General features: G+C 36.3%; 1 protein-coding gene across 1 annotated transcript in view; it reads left to right on the plus strand.

The window, feature by feature from the left end:
- PPP4R4 (protein phosphatase 4 regulatory subunit 4) overlaps window positions 1–14,012 on the plus strand; it is a 122,582-nt gene that overhangs the window by 85,683 nt on the left and 22,887 nt on the right. Inside the window, exons 12-16 of the mRNA XM_061182841.1 lie at window positions 1,749–1,826; window positions 2,675–2,758; window positions 3,605–3,787; window positions 8,279–8,384; window positions 10,181–10,328. Of these exons, the coding sequence (XP_061038824.1) occupies window positions 1,749–1,826; window positions 2,675–2,758; window positions 3,605–3,787; window positions 8,279–8,384; window positions 10,181–10,328 (599 nt within the window). The remainder of the gene's footprint in view (window positions 1–1,748; window positions 1,827–2,674; window positions 2,759–3,604; window positions 3,788–8,278; window positions 8,385–10,180; window positions 10,329–14,012) is intronic.

Here is a 14,012-nt window from a genome sequence, read left to right on the forward strand (position 1 = left end):
TTGCAGTAAGTACATGTTGCTGTAATTGCAGTATACATGTATAACCTATAACTTGCCAACTTTAGGACTGTCACATAAAAATATCTGTGTGGGTTAATAAAATATTTCCTTCCTTTATGAGAGGTATAATAAATATTCTTATTCTCAGTGAGGATAGTTCATCCCCTTCCTTGCACTGTGTTCAGAGCATTGTCAGATTAGCTGAAAGTGTGCAGGATATCCATAGCAGCATTAGAAATGTTACTTAAGACTCTTGGCTATTGAATGATAGTCTTTGCTTCTTTTGAATAACATTTTTTTTCTAGTGTGAATGAAATAAATGTTCATTGTGCAAAGTCCAGAAAATATTCCCTTTAAATGGTATAATTAATTAAAATAATTCAGTGTTGAACAATTAAGTCATCTTTGTAAATATGCATATAGGAATATGCTTTTGGAGGAGGAGAGAGGGCAGAGGGCACTGGCTGGCTGAGTGAACTACTTGTCTCTAATATGTATTAAGTGGGCATTTAGGCATGGTTACCATGCACGCTTGTATTTGTCTAGATTGGTGGTCTCCAGAGATGGTTGCATGAGATTAGAGTCTGAGAAAGCAATATTTATGCAATAAGAGAGTTTCTATTTATGTTTATTTTTATCTCATACCTTTAATATTTCATTTTATTTATGTCCACTATAAGTGGACATAATGTGTTAGCACCATAGAAATAAACATATTGAAATATGTACCCAAAAATATTTCACCAGTAGAAGTGAGTTTGGAAATCATTGATTTAACTATTTGCTGGGTGGCTAATTTCTGTATTCTTACAATCATACCATGTAGGTAGGTTAAGATGATAACTTGACTCCATAAATGAATGGTTAGTCTAGGTTTGTCCTTTTAAATAATGAAAATCCACTGGTGGATTTAAATTTCCTTAACAGTGTTATTGTTGGATTCTGATCATTACTTTAGTATGTTCTGAGTTCATTCTTGTTTTTCAGAAAAATAGTATTTTGAAAATACTTTCAAAAAGTCAAAAACAACCCTGTAGAGCAAAGACTTTTAAAACACCTTATTTGTCCAGGAACCCCTTTTTCAAGTAAAACCTTACTCAGAAACCCAGTATGTGGAAAAAAAAAACCCCAAAAACTTAAAGTTGAAGTAGAAACTGGTGAATCTACCATTGCAGATTTTTACTGTTGCTTGTCTGGAGGGGAAAAAAAAAAATCGTTCACAAAGGAGTTGATTTAGTCTAGATTCTCCCAACTCCCAACTCCTCTCTTGCTGATTGAAGTCTTTGATGGGAAAAGTCGTCGAAGTTTTGCTCGCTTAGGAGTTTTCTCTATCCCTATGTGGCTACTGGCCTTCAGTAGAATTTGCCCCCTCTGGGAGCTCTGAACCGGGTGAATGCTCCCATGGCTGGGCTCCCTTGAAAGACCCTGTTGGCTGCTCTAAGACTTTAAAATATGAACTACAGGCATCCATGAGCTTATTAGTGCTTGTGAGAGGGAAGTTATGACTGATAAATCCATTCTTCTACACTCCCGACCCTCATATGTTCACACACTCAAGCGTGTTAGGAAGCAGACTGAAAACTTAACGTATGCAAGTCATTTTTCTAGAAATCTAGTTTTATAGTTGCGTTGTAAACAAGTCTCATTTTAGAAGAAAATCTAAGAGGGATTATTTTTTTTTAATTGTTTTTATAACCTTTATATGTCTAGTAGTCTCAGATCTGAGAGACTTTATTGCTGCATTCTAGGTGTCTAAACTTCTGAATTCTGGAGTGTATTTAATACATAAAGAACTAATAACATTATTACAAGATGAATCATTGGAGGTAATATCTTCTTACGCTTTGCTTTTTACTTCTGTTATATTAAGTTTGAATATATCAATGCCTTTTTTCTTTTGTTTTCCTGCTTCTTGGGAATTGCATGAATTCTAATAGCTGACTAGCCCCAGCAGCTTCAAGTCGATATGCCACTGTATCATAGACTAGAAATTGGGAATATCTTTTAAAAATAGTAGGTTTTAGAATATATATGTATATTTGTTTGTTATGGAAAATTTTGGAAAGGCCAAAAAGTAGACAGACAAAAGAATAGTTTTAGTTCCGATCACTGTTTCCATTGTCTTATATTTTTTCATTTTCTATTTTTTCTATATAAAGTTTTCAAAATTTTACACAATTGTGATCATATGTTATATCACATTTTATATCTTTTTATTTCTCTTAGCATTGTTTGGGGAGTATACTTGTGGAGGCTTTGGAATACTTTATTTTGATGCTTTATCTACTATATCCTGTTCACCCAAATGACTGCTAGCTTGCCAAAGCTCAACTCCTCAACATTAGACATCACTGACGGTGTCGTCTGACTTAAACTGCTTTTCAAAAGTTGGGAGGCAGTTTTGAGCATGTTGTCAGGCTGTCTCAGATCTAGACGATTTGAATATTATCAAGAGGCAGACATACTAATCTCTTTTCAAAGGTAGTTTGATCAAGGTAGCTGATTTTGTTTCTAAGACTTTGCAGCAAGAAGATGACAGAGCAAGAAAATAGAAGCCCCCAAAATGCTGTTTGGTAACTCGTACTATTTCTGTGTAGAAATTGGCATGTTAATTAATCTAAGATTTGAAAAACATAGCCATCACAAGAAGAGTAATCAATATCTCTGTTAAAAGGTACTAGATGCTCTCATAGATCATCTTCCAGAAATCCTGGAACTTATGTCTACTGGCGGAGAAAGCAGTGTTCAAGAAAATAAGGTAAATCCCGTGTATCAAAAAAGTTTCTGGACATTATATGGCCTACCTTACTCTGCAGAGTTGTTGTGAGGAATCAACAGAAGAATGTATGAAAAACATTTAAAATAGTGCTTGCCACATAGTAGGTGCTCAGTAAATGTCTGCTAGAGTTTGAACAGCTTGAATTTCCTCTACCATTCCCTTTTTTTTTTTTAAACATCTTTATTGGAGTATAATTGCTTTACAATGGTGTGTTAGTTTCTGCTATTTAACAAAGTGAATCAGCTATACATATACATATATCCCCATATCCCCTCCCTCTTGCGTCTCCCTCCCACCCTCCCTATCCCACCCCTCTAGGTGGTCACAAAGCACGGAGCTGATCTCCCTGTGAGATGCAGCTGCTTCCCACTAGCTATCTATTTTACATCTGTCCTCTACCATTCTTACATTACCACACAATCCTTATTTATTGTCCTTGGAGTTTACATTCATATTTTCAGTTCTTATTAGCATTAATTATTACTGCAAAGAATAGCAACTGTTGAGGACAGAAGGGTAGGAGTTTAGAAGGTCAAAGTTTGCTGACAGTGAAATAGAATATATTTTACTTTAGAAGGGTTGTGAATCCCAGTCTCTTTCAAAATTTTGTTTCCAGTCATCATAAATTTTATTTATAGATTTTTTTAAAAAGTATTTGATTTTACTAAATATTTACCTCCCTGTGACAACTAAGGTGCCTCCTAATTTCAGAAAAGATTAAGAGTTCCCCCTCCCCAGTGTATTGTAAGACTGAATAATTTGGCTGAGTGCTGAAGCTGATTTCTTTAATTGTCTTTGATTCTCTTGATGTGTTTTCTTCTTTAGTTATCATCTCTCCCTGACTTGATTCCAGCTCTCACAGCTGCTGAGCAGCGAGCTGCAGCCTCTTTAAAGTGGAGAACTCACGAGAAGCTGCTCCAGAAATACGCCTGTCTGCCGCACATCATATCAAGTGATCAGATTTATTATCGTTTCTTGCAAAGAATGTTAACAATCATGATGACAAATGTGAGCCCAATACCTGTTATCTGATTTTCTCTTGAACTTGCTCCTGTTTTGGAATTAACCAAATTCTCCACATTCTTGAAATAGAACGACAGACTCAGTTCATGCCCTTCTGCCTGGAGGGGTGTTACCTTTGCTTCCCCACCGGTTTTCCTTTTCATCAGCTTCTGCCTAGCTGGAGAGAGGGATGCACAGGGAGAGTGTAAACACATGCACTGCAAGCTTGATACCGTTCTTCTCAAGGGAGAGGTTGGCAGGAGTCAGTGATCTCAACTGCAAAGTGCCTTTTGCTCTCATGTACACCTTTCATGTCTCATGGCCTCAGCTGTGCCCTGTTGCCTTAAGGGTATCCCGTAAGCCCCTTAATACTAGTTTGGTTTCTTTTTCTTTTATAGTACCTGAGCAGTGACTTGTTACAAATAAAATGTATACAAAAAACACGGATGCCCTACTATGGATAACCTCAAAATTAGAGTCAAAGTAGGGGGAAAAAAAAAGACTTGTACTCAAATTTCCGCATAGAGTAAGTTGTCTACCTTTTTCCTTAAAATTTCCAGAGAGGATTGTTTAACCCTCAGTTCACTGTACATTGAATATGACATCCTACTACCATTTTTTGAAGTATAAAAAAGTTCTACATAATGTATATGTTTTAGAAACTATTAAAAAAGTACTTTGAATTCCTATTGTTCTCAAAAAAAGTGAGATAACGAAATCTAGTAGCCATCTCAAAAACCCAAAATCAGGTTTAGCTTCAAAGAGGAAAAAAATGACATTATTGGTGTCATTTACAACTTAACTAAAAAAAAAGAAAAAAGGCATATATCTTATGACCTAACATCTCTACATGAAGTTTGTTTCATGTACCAAAGCAAAATGTAGGGGTTGAAGGTTATTTTATAGATGTAATAATCTTAAAAAGTGATATTGACAAAAATAACTTCCTTCTCAGAGGATAATGCATGAATGCACCACATAGAAAATTTCACATGAAATCAAGCAGAATTTATTAATTACTGTATTCAACAGTTAGTTATTTGAGTCTCTGCTGTGTGTCAGGCACTGTTGTAAGAGCTGGGGATATAGGAGTGAATAAGACAGAATCCTGCTCTAAAGGGCCTTGCATTCTTACATGGTGGTCATGTGGGAAGTGATAAACAGTAAAATAAAATAAATATATTAACAGGTGGTCTTGATCTTAATTGTCTCAACCTGATTACTTAGTAGGTGTCTTTGTGTTTAGAAAGCTAAGAATACATAATTATTCCATATTTGTACTTTCCCTTATCAGGAAAGAGAAATGATTTACAACATAGTGTGAACAAAATACTTTCAAGCCTAAGGGATCTGCTTTATGTTTTCTTTTACAAGGAGGTAATTCCACACTTAAAAGGAAATACGTGATTCACTATAGCACATTTTCCATGATCTAAAAAGACACTTATATTCTGTTTCAATATTCTCTGGAGAAAAGATTATATTTTTAGTTCCGTATCTAATGGTTGTAATATTCATTCATTTAACAAAATTTATTGAGCACTTACTATGTGCTGAGTACTATTCTGGATGCTAGGAACACAGTAGTGAATGAAAAGACAAAGGACCTGTTCTCATAGAACTTTAAATTCTATTAGAGACAGAAAACAAACACATATAATACATACATCATACACCAGGGATGAAAAGTACAAGGAGGAACTAAAAACCAGGGTAGAGGGGAAGAAAGTGATGGAGGGTCGTAGGATGGTATTGTGAATATAGTGGTCAGGAAAAAGCCCTCTCTGATCAAATATGCTTTGTGCAGAGACTTGGACCAAGTAAGGGAGTGACCATGTGGAGGTCTGAAGGACAGGTGGTCCCCGCAAAGGGAAGAGTGGATGCAAAGGTGTGATACGGGGTGTGCTTGGTTGTGTGAGGAGCAGCAAGGAAGCCCGTGTGGCGGTCGTTAGCGAGAGATGAGGCTGGAGAGGTCGCTGGGCCCACAACACACAGGTGCTTGAAGACCATGATGTAGAGCGTAGATTGTATTCTGTGATACAGGGGAAGGCTTTGGAAGGTTTTGAGTAGAGGAATGACAGAAACTAACTTTTTTTCCTGCCTTTGTTATGAAAAAAATTTAAAACGCAGAAAGGCAGAGAAAATACTATAATGAACCCTCACTCACCCATCACCTAGATTTAACAGTTGTTAACATTCTGACATATTGGCCTTTTCTATTTCATTGTGCTGAAAAATTTAAAGTATAGATATCATTATATTTTTATCTCTAAACATTTCAGTATTCATCTCTAAAAAAGGACATTGCCCTATATAATCATGATACAATTATTACATTTGACAAAATGAACAATTATCTTTAATATCATTTAAAGTTCATATTAAAATTTACCAATTATGCCCCAAATATGTGTGACAGTTGTTGTATTCCATATAGGATCCAACTAAGACCTATACATTGCCTTAGGTGGTTACATCTCTTAGTTCCCTTTTAATCCAGAACAGATTCCCTCTTCGCCCTTCCCCACTTTTTCATGACATTGAATTGAGGAAGAGACTTAGTCAGTTGTTCTGTAGAATGTCTTCATGGATTAACTTGTTTATCTCTTCTCCATATTTCTTCTAAACTGGAGGTTTGGCAAGGGCTTGCCAAGTCTTAGGTTAAACGTTTTTGGCAAGAATACTTCATAAATGCTGCTGTGTGTTTTATGTTGCATTGTGTCTGGACGGCTGTCCCTCCGTAAGTGAGCTAGGAGTGGTTGTGCAGATGGGGACGGCTCTGTTAGTCTACTGCAAAATTGTGTTTTCTCCCTTGTGATCTGCGTCACAATCTGAAGCTGACACTTCAACACTCGCAATACTTCTCACTCGCTTGGTTTCCCACCAAGCTTTTACCCATTAGCTTTAGCATCCATTGATGATCCTTGCCTGATCAGTTATTTCATTAGAACTTGCAGAAAAATGATTTTTAAATTCTGTCTTTTCTTCTACATTGTTGATGGCATTCTTCTCAGGAGAAATGCCTTTTTTTTTTACATCTACTTGGGTAATTTATTTACCCTAAAATATATTTCCTAATGTAAAGAGAGGGTGAATTCTTATTTCTTTCCCTCTAATTATCAATTTTCAGAGTTAGGAAAACTCTGAAGTGGTGCAGTAGCCACTTCCAATGATGATGAATGAATTTTGTTTTTGGTTTTGTCTCTTTCTTTTAGACTCATCATTTTATATTAAATAATGTTTTAATCAATTGCAGTCATTATTCGCATGCTTAAGTGGTCACAACTTCTTTAAACTGGCTTTTACTTGTTTTGATATAATTACCTTTATCTTTGATTTCTGGCCCAAAAGACATTACCTTATACTGTGAGGTATAAAATATACGTATTTTAAACTATTTTTATTTCAGATGACTAGTGTTTATGCATTTGAAATTCTATTAGTATACATGAAATGAAAGAAAAGAGTAACATCCTTTTATTTAGTTCATTTATCTAAAATTCATTTTCCGTAATTCCACTGATATTTCTGTTTATGTACATTTCTTAAATTTTCTGTTCTAACTCATAGTGAATATTCTTTTTTTATATTCAATTAAAAGCACCACATGAAATGGTACTCAATAGAATGGAAATAACTTGTATAAAATATGAGAGGAGGTAGCAGGCAGTACTCTCTGAGCAATGTATAGTTTTTCCTACTTGAATTTCAAGGATCCTAGTATAATAGTCTGAATTGTCAAGAATTGAATGTTATAATATTTATATGTAAGTCAAGATGGTGAACATGAATTTATACTGGATACAGTATATCTGATTGAGAGATTTTTCTCTAATACATCGTTTGAACCCAAATCCAGTAAAGATGAATGGTTGAATTCATTTAGAATTAAGGTTCTGCCCAGTGGTGTGACAGAAATTCAAAGGACAAAGGAGTTTAAAACACTGGTAAGAGTAATTGGTATGGTGTCCCTTGGATTCTCAGCTTTATCTGTGTCATGGACCGGGGACCTCAAAGAATGGCATTGAGGTGAAAGAGGCAGAACTAAGCCAGAGGGATCTGACATATACCTGGTCATGGGATCTCTGAGTTTATATTTTAGAAGTTACACATCTTTGGTGAGATACCTGACACAGGGTATGTTCTAACAAATGTTTGTTGAATAAAGGAGTGACAAGGTCCAGAGGTGGTTGAGATATAATTTGGGGAGAATATCACTTAAGATGAAGTGGCAAGGAAATGAGAATCAAATATAAATCAAATCTGGATGATTTGGAAATGACTGCCAAATTGCGTTAACTTTGTAGTGTGATAGTAGATTAGTTGATTTGCCTGAGTGATGGTAACATTAAATTATGAAGACACTTCCACAGTGATTTGAGAGGTAGGCAATACTGCTTTTACTTTTAGTCAATAACTTAAAATAGATTTGTGGGGCCAAATTATTCAGAGTATATACTATTAGACTGGTTTAATTGTCTTCCTTATTTCTTTAAGAATGTCTTACCTGTCCAAAAGGCCGCTTCACGAACTCTATGCATTTTTCTACGTTATAATCGTAAACAAGAACAGAGACACGAGGTCATTCAAAAATTAATTGAACGTAAGTAATCATTGTCTCTCATTTTGAAAAATAGAAAGTAAACAAACTGGTTGGCCTTAGTGAGATCTGACTTATGTTATCATTTTGCCATGAATAATTAGGCCAATGTTGGTATATATTTGCATTTGAGTTTTGTAGGCTAATGTTTTTGGCTTGTTTTAGAAATCTTTGACAGGATCAGATTTGTGATGAATGAGAGTGATGACTACTCTAGGCTGCCTTTTGTGAATTTCTGCACTTGAGAAATTAAAATATGTATACTTATTGTTGAAAGCCCAGTTTCTATCCTGATTAATACAATTTGGAACTAAGATATAAGTAGGCTATCCTTGAATCTAATAATTTGTTTTATGTTCCTATTTTAAATATTACAGAATGTGAGTTTTGTTCCCTTGAATAGACTTGATAGTACACATGAATGTGAATCTGGTAAGCCGAGGTGGTTTATAGTGTCTTAAAAAATTGTCAATTAACAAATGCAAATTTAATTTGCTATGGGCTAAAATCAAGACAAAAACCTTTTGTTAAAGTGTTAATTCTAGAAGTAGTGGTGCACACCTATATATACTTAGTGAATTTGTTAATTATTGTGTACTTGCTTTGACTGTAGTGTCTTAATGCTTTAATTAAACTCTGTTATCCAGCATAGGCAGGTAATGGAATTTTTCTGGTTATTGGAGTTTACCATTTTAAGTATGGATCACCACTTTTCAAAAAATGAGAGTACATAAAATTACATTTAAGAAAAAATAATGCTCAATATACTTTAATCTTCCTTTTTTACTGTATTTTAATACAGTTTTCATTTTTTTTAGTGGTAGGACCTGACCTTTAGAATGTTTTATTTTGAATGGAGATTATATTTGGGGTTTTTTTTTTAATTAATTAATTAATTTATTTATTTATTTATTTATGGCTGTGTTGGGTCTTCGTTTCTGTGCGAGGGCTTCCTCTAGTTGCGGCAAGTGGGGGCCACTCTTCATCGCGGTGCACGGGCCTCTCATTATCGCGGCCTCTCTTGTTGCGGAGCACAGGCTCCAGACGCGCAGGCTCAGTAATTGTGGCTCACGGGCCTAGTTGCTCCGCGGCATGTGAGATCTTCCCAGACCAGGGCTCGAACCCGTGTCTCCTGCATTGGCAGGCAGATTCTCAACCACTGCGCCACCAGGGAAGCCCTCTATTTGGTTTTAAATATTAAGAATTTTGCTTTTGAACATTTCTGTAATAAGGGAGAGGAAATTATCCTTTCAACATTGACCTGAATTATTTTCAGTGATATCGTGTTTACATATGATTTTACTTCAAAGCATTTTTAAGGAAACGAGAGGAAGAAAACAGTTAATTTCATTGGTCAAAGATTTTGAAGTTATACAGACCTGCATCTGAATTCTAGCTCTGTACTTTCCAGCTCTGTGGCTTTAACCTCTCTGAATCTCAGTATCCTTACCTTTTAGGAGGAATAAATTTATTCTCATCCCATTGGATTGACTTTCAGGATTTAATGAGATAATATGTATAAAGTACTTAGCACATGGTGGGTAATCAAAAAATAGTAGATATGTTCATTCAATATTTAATAAATGCTCATGGAACTGAATGCAATGTTTAATACATTTTTTCTGTTTTTTCAGGTGCTATTAATTTGGGGGTATATAATATTTTTTTTTCCCCCTTATCTCTTGTTTTTGCTAAACAAATTGTGGATATAAAAAAGATTGTCATGGACTTAGTGATTTTTTCACATGAAATTTTATGTAGGAAAAATTAAACTTATAATTTTTTATTGTTGTTTCTAGAACTGGGCCAAGGAAAAAGTTATTGGAATAGACTCCGATTTTTGGATACCTGTGAATTTATTATAGAGATCTTTTCCAAATCATTTTTCTGTAAATATTTCTTTCTACCTGCTATTGAACTGACACATGATCCAGTAGCAAATGTGAGGTATGGTACCAATCCAAGAAAATATTTGAAAAAATTGTATTTTTTATGTATCTACTGTAATGAATATATGCAAAAGCATTTTCTTAGTCAGTTAAAAATAATCAAGTGAAGAATTTATGCTTGTTTTGAAATTCTTGGTAGACTTAATTGGGCCTCAGTAGGACCTGGAAGCGTGATCTTTTAACACTGTCTCAGGTCTTTAGTTTATTGGGTTGACAGCAGTAGTCACAGCCAGACTGGCAGGCTTCTCCAGCCACTTGGATACACACATTGGCATCAAGAGAAGATTGAGTAGATGTGATTAATTTATCTATATCTTCTAAGACTAAAGGAAAAAATAGTTGAAAGTTGGCTTGGAGAAGATCTGTCCATTTTTACAGGCCCATTTATTCGGAGAAGTAAGGCTGTTTCCAAGTCTTTTAGCTGTCTCACATTTTCAAAATCCAGTAAATGGTAATTGGAGTTGATTAAATAACTGTGAAGTTAAATGAAACAGGCCTGAAAATGGCTTGCTTGGAAACTGAAAAAAAGAATAAACGTATTTTGCCTTTTTTTCCTCCCCAAATAAGCATATTAATTTGTTTTAAAAATTGTGGTAAAACATACATAACATAAAATTTACCATTTTAACTATTTTGTACAATTCAGTGGCATTAAGCACACATGCATACTGTTTGAGTTATTTGTATATTGCATAATGAGTTGAAGAGAATTTTAAACCCTCAGCCATTAGATTTCGTATTTGTGCTCTATGCCTCTGTTCTGAATTTGAGGAACTCAGATCTGTAGGAGACACAGAGTCAGTTGGCCAAGACTTCCTGAACAGAACTCCAGACCTCCCTGCTGAGCTTTCACATGCCAGCCATGCTTCATGCTAGTTTCATGCTGTGTGACATATTTGTATCTTTTATAAATAACTGATATGCATTGTAGACAACATGCAACCATTTAATACTTTTTAACAGGAAGACTTGGCCAGGCAATAAGCATAGACTGATAGCATGGCTGTTGAGAGAAAATATACCAAGAAGAATTGTCAAAAGATGTTGAAAAGTTCAGCCTAAGAATGTTGTGAGCGTTATTTAAGGGGAACACATCTAGACATTGGTTTTGTTTTGTATTTTTAGGGTGAGAAAATACAGAAAGTACCACTGCATTGGCTCTAGTATTTTGTGCATCTTACCTGTGCTGTATAAACTAGAGCTGAGGTTTCCTTGACTTGAGATTTAAAGCAAATTTAAAGTGATTTTAAGTAAATTGAAAGACCCCGTTGATAATTCTTTAGAATTTACCTCTTGGTAAATAACTAAGGGCTCCAACCACATTGTTAACCTTTTGCAAATTGAAGTTGTGATTCTAGAAAAATAGCTTCCAGTGTGTTGAATTGTCATTTATCAAGCAGTTCCCAAAAATTATTTGAAAGGAAGTGAAATCATCTCTACTCGAGTCAGTGTGACTAATAGCATAGCATTGACTCTAAGGGAAAGCAACCTGTTAATTCAAAAACCAGATGAAGATGAATATTGCTCTATGAATTTTGGTGGTTTTTCTGAGTAAGAGATGATCATATAGCAGTTTGTCTTGGTTCTCACTCTCCTGCTTGGGCAGCTGCCAGCTTAACAAATGGGTCCAGCAACACCGTATACTAACTGGCTTTTGGATACGAAAGCCTTTGCTCAACACTTTTAGAAATGTGCAGGTAGAATGAAAGCCATTACAGGCGAGAGTGGCGGGATCATGCAGGGGAGGAGGAGAGTTTCTGGAGCCATACTCCCCGAGCTGATTTCCAGCTCTACACCAGCTATGTGTCTGGGCAACTTACAAAACCTCTCTGTGCATCAATTTCCTTGGTACCTAATTCATGGGGTGTTCTGAGGAATAAATACTTGAGGTAGTGTACATAAAGAATTTAGTTTACCTGAAAAGTATGATCCCTAATCTCTAAATCTTTATAATCTCCTGGGCCCAGGATTCTCACAGAGATAAATCACTGCTAAGGCTTCTGTAGCTTCTGTTGAATGTATGTTTTCTAGATCTGCCTTGGGTTATAAAGAGTGAAGTGTGCGTGGACTGTTGATTGTTTTTCCTTAAGTGAATGTTTAAAATTTAAATTCACTGAGTCTAGACAATACCAAGGCTAGAAAAAGACTATTGGTATTCAAAGGAGCCTTCTCTTCAGCTGCCAGAAATGAAAACAATTCTCTTTGGGGTAATTGGGACCCCTTAATTAGAGAAAGCATTACCATGCTTCGCAGTATCCGTGGTGAGTGCTGAATAAGTTTGGAACTATTATTGCTATGCACAGAGATGAAAATTCTAGAGGAGGAGCTTCTTTTGCCTTTTTGGTTGAATAAAAAGCAGATTTTGTTGTATAAGAATCCTCAACTGAAGGCTCAGCTAAGAAGGTATCCTGGGAACTCCAGGAATGGGACTTAGTTGTCTCAAGGTTTGGCATAGAAATAAAAAAATAGTATCTGGAGAGCTCTTAGATGAATGAATGAATGAATGAATGAATGAATGAAGACGGCAGCCCCAAGTTAGACAACCAGCCCTGGCAAAGCAGTAGAATTTTAGCTTAGCAAAGCAGAACATTTCCTGCACCATCTTTTCCTAGGAAGTTTTTTTGTTTGTTTGTTTGGTTGGTTGGTTGGTTTTTTTAATACTTTCCTGGATTTCCTTTCACCTCTCTGGAATTCTTCAGTTTGCTTGTTGCTTCTTTATCAGCCCCATTTAGACTGTGGTGGTGCTGTAGATACTCTCCTTTTATCTCTTCTTCTCAAACTGCACTTACTTGCCTGGGTGATTCTCCAGTCTCATGGCTTATGTATCATCTGTGTGCTGAAGATTCCTGACTGCAAATCTCCAGCATGGACATTCACCCTGGACAGAAGACTCATTGAGCCAACTGCCCACTAGCATTTCCATCGACTACCTAACAGGCTCGTCAGACTCATCTGTCCAGTTAATCCCCATCTTCCTCATCTGCACTTGCTCCTTCTGCAGTCTTCTCCGTCTCAGTAAATAACCATTTCGTCTTGCCACTTGCTCAGGTCAGAGCCGTGACTTCCTTTCTGTCACTCCACTTCCAAGCCCTCCGCACATCCTGCCGCTTGTAAAATATATTCAGAATCAAACCACTTCCCACCACCTCACTGCTGCCACTCCGGTTCTAGCCACCATCATCTCTTGCCTGAATTACTGAAAGAGCCCCCTGCCACCCTGTGTCCCTTTTGTCCTTGACCACCTACAGTCTAATCTCAATACAGTAGCCAGATGATGCTTTCCAAACGTTAAGTCACATCATTTCACTCTGCTGTGCAAAACCCTCCATGGCTTCTCATTGCTCTCAAAATAAAAACCAGTCCCCAAACTGTGACCTGCAAGGCCCCGGATGAACTGGCCTCCTATTTCCACTCTGAGGCCTCCAGCTAATTTCGTTTTTGCTCTGTTCTAGCCATGCTAGCCAGTTTGCCAGTTTTGGCCAATTTGTTAATTTGGGGCAACTTCTAAGGCAAGCTCCCCTGACGGGGCACTTGCTCTTACTGTAATGGTTTTCTCTAGATAGTCACAAGGCTTAGTCCCTAATTTACTTTAAGTCTTTGCTTAAATGTCATCTTTTCAGTGAAATCTTGACTAAAAGCCTCTCTGACCACCTGTTTTGAACTTGTAATCCCCCTCCTTGTA

The sequence above is a fragment of the Eubalaena glacialis genome, chromosome 2 (genome assembly GCF_028564815.1).
Source record: "Eubalaena glacialis isolate mEubGla1 chromosome 2, mEubGla1.1.hap2.+ XY, whole genome shotgun sequence".
NCBI lineage: Eukaryota > Metazoa > Chordata > Mammalia > Artiodactyla > Balaenidae > Eubalaena > Eubalaena glacialis.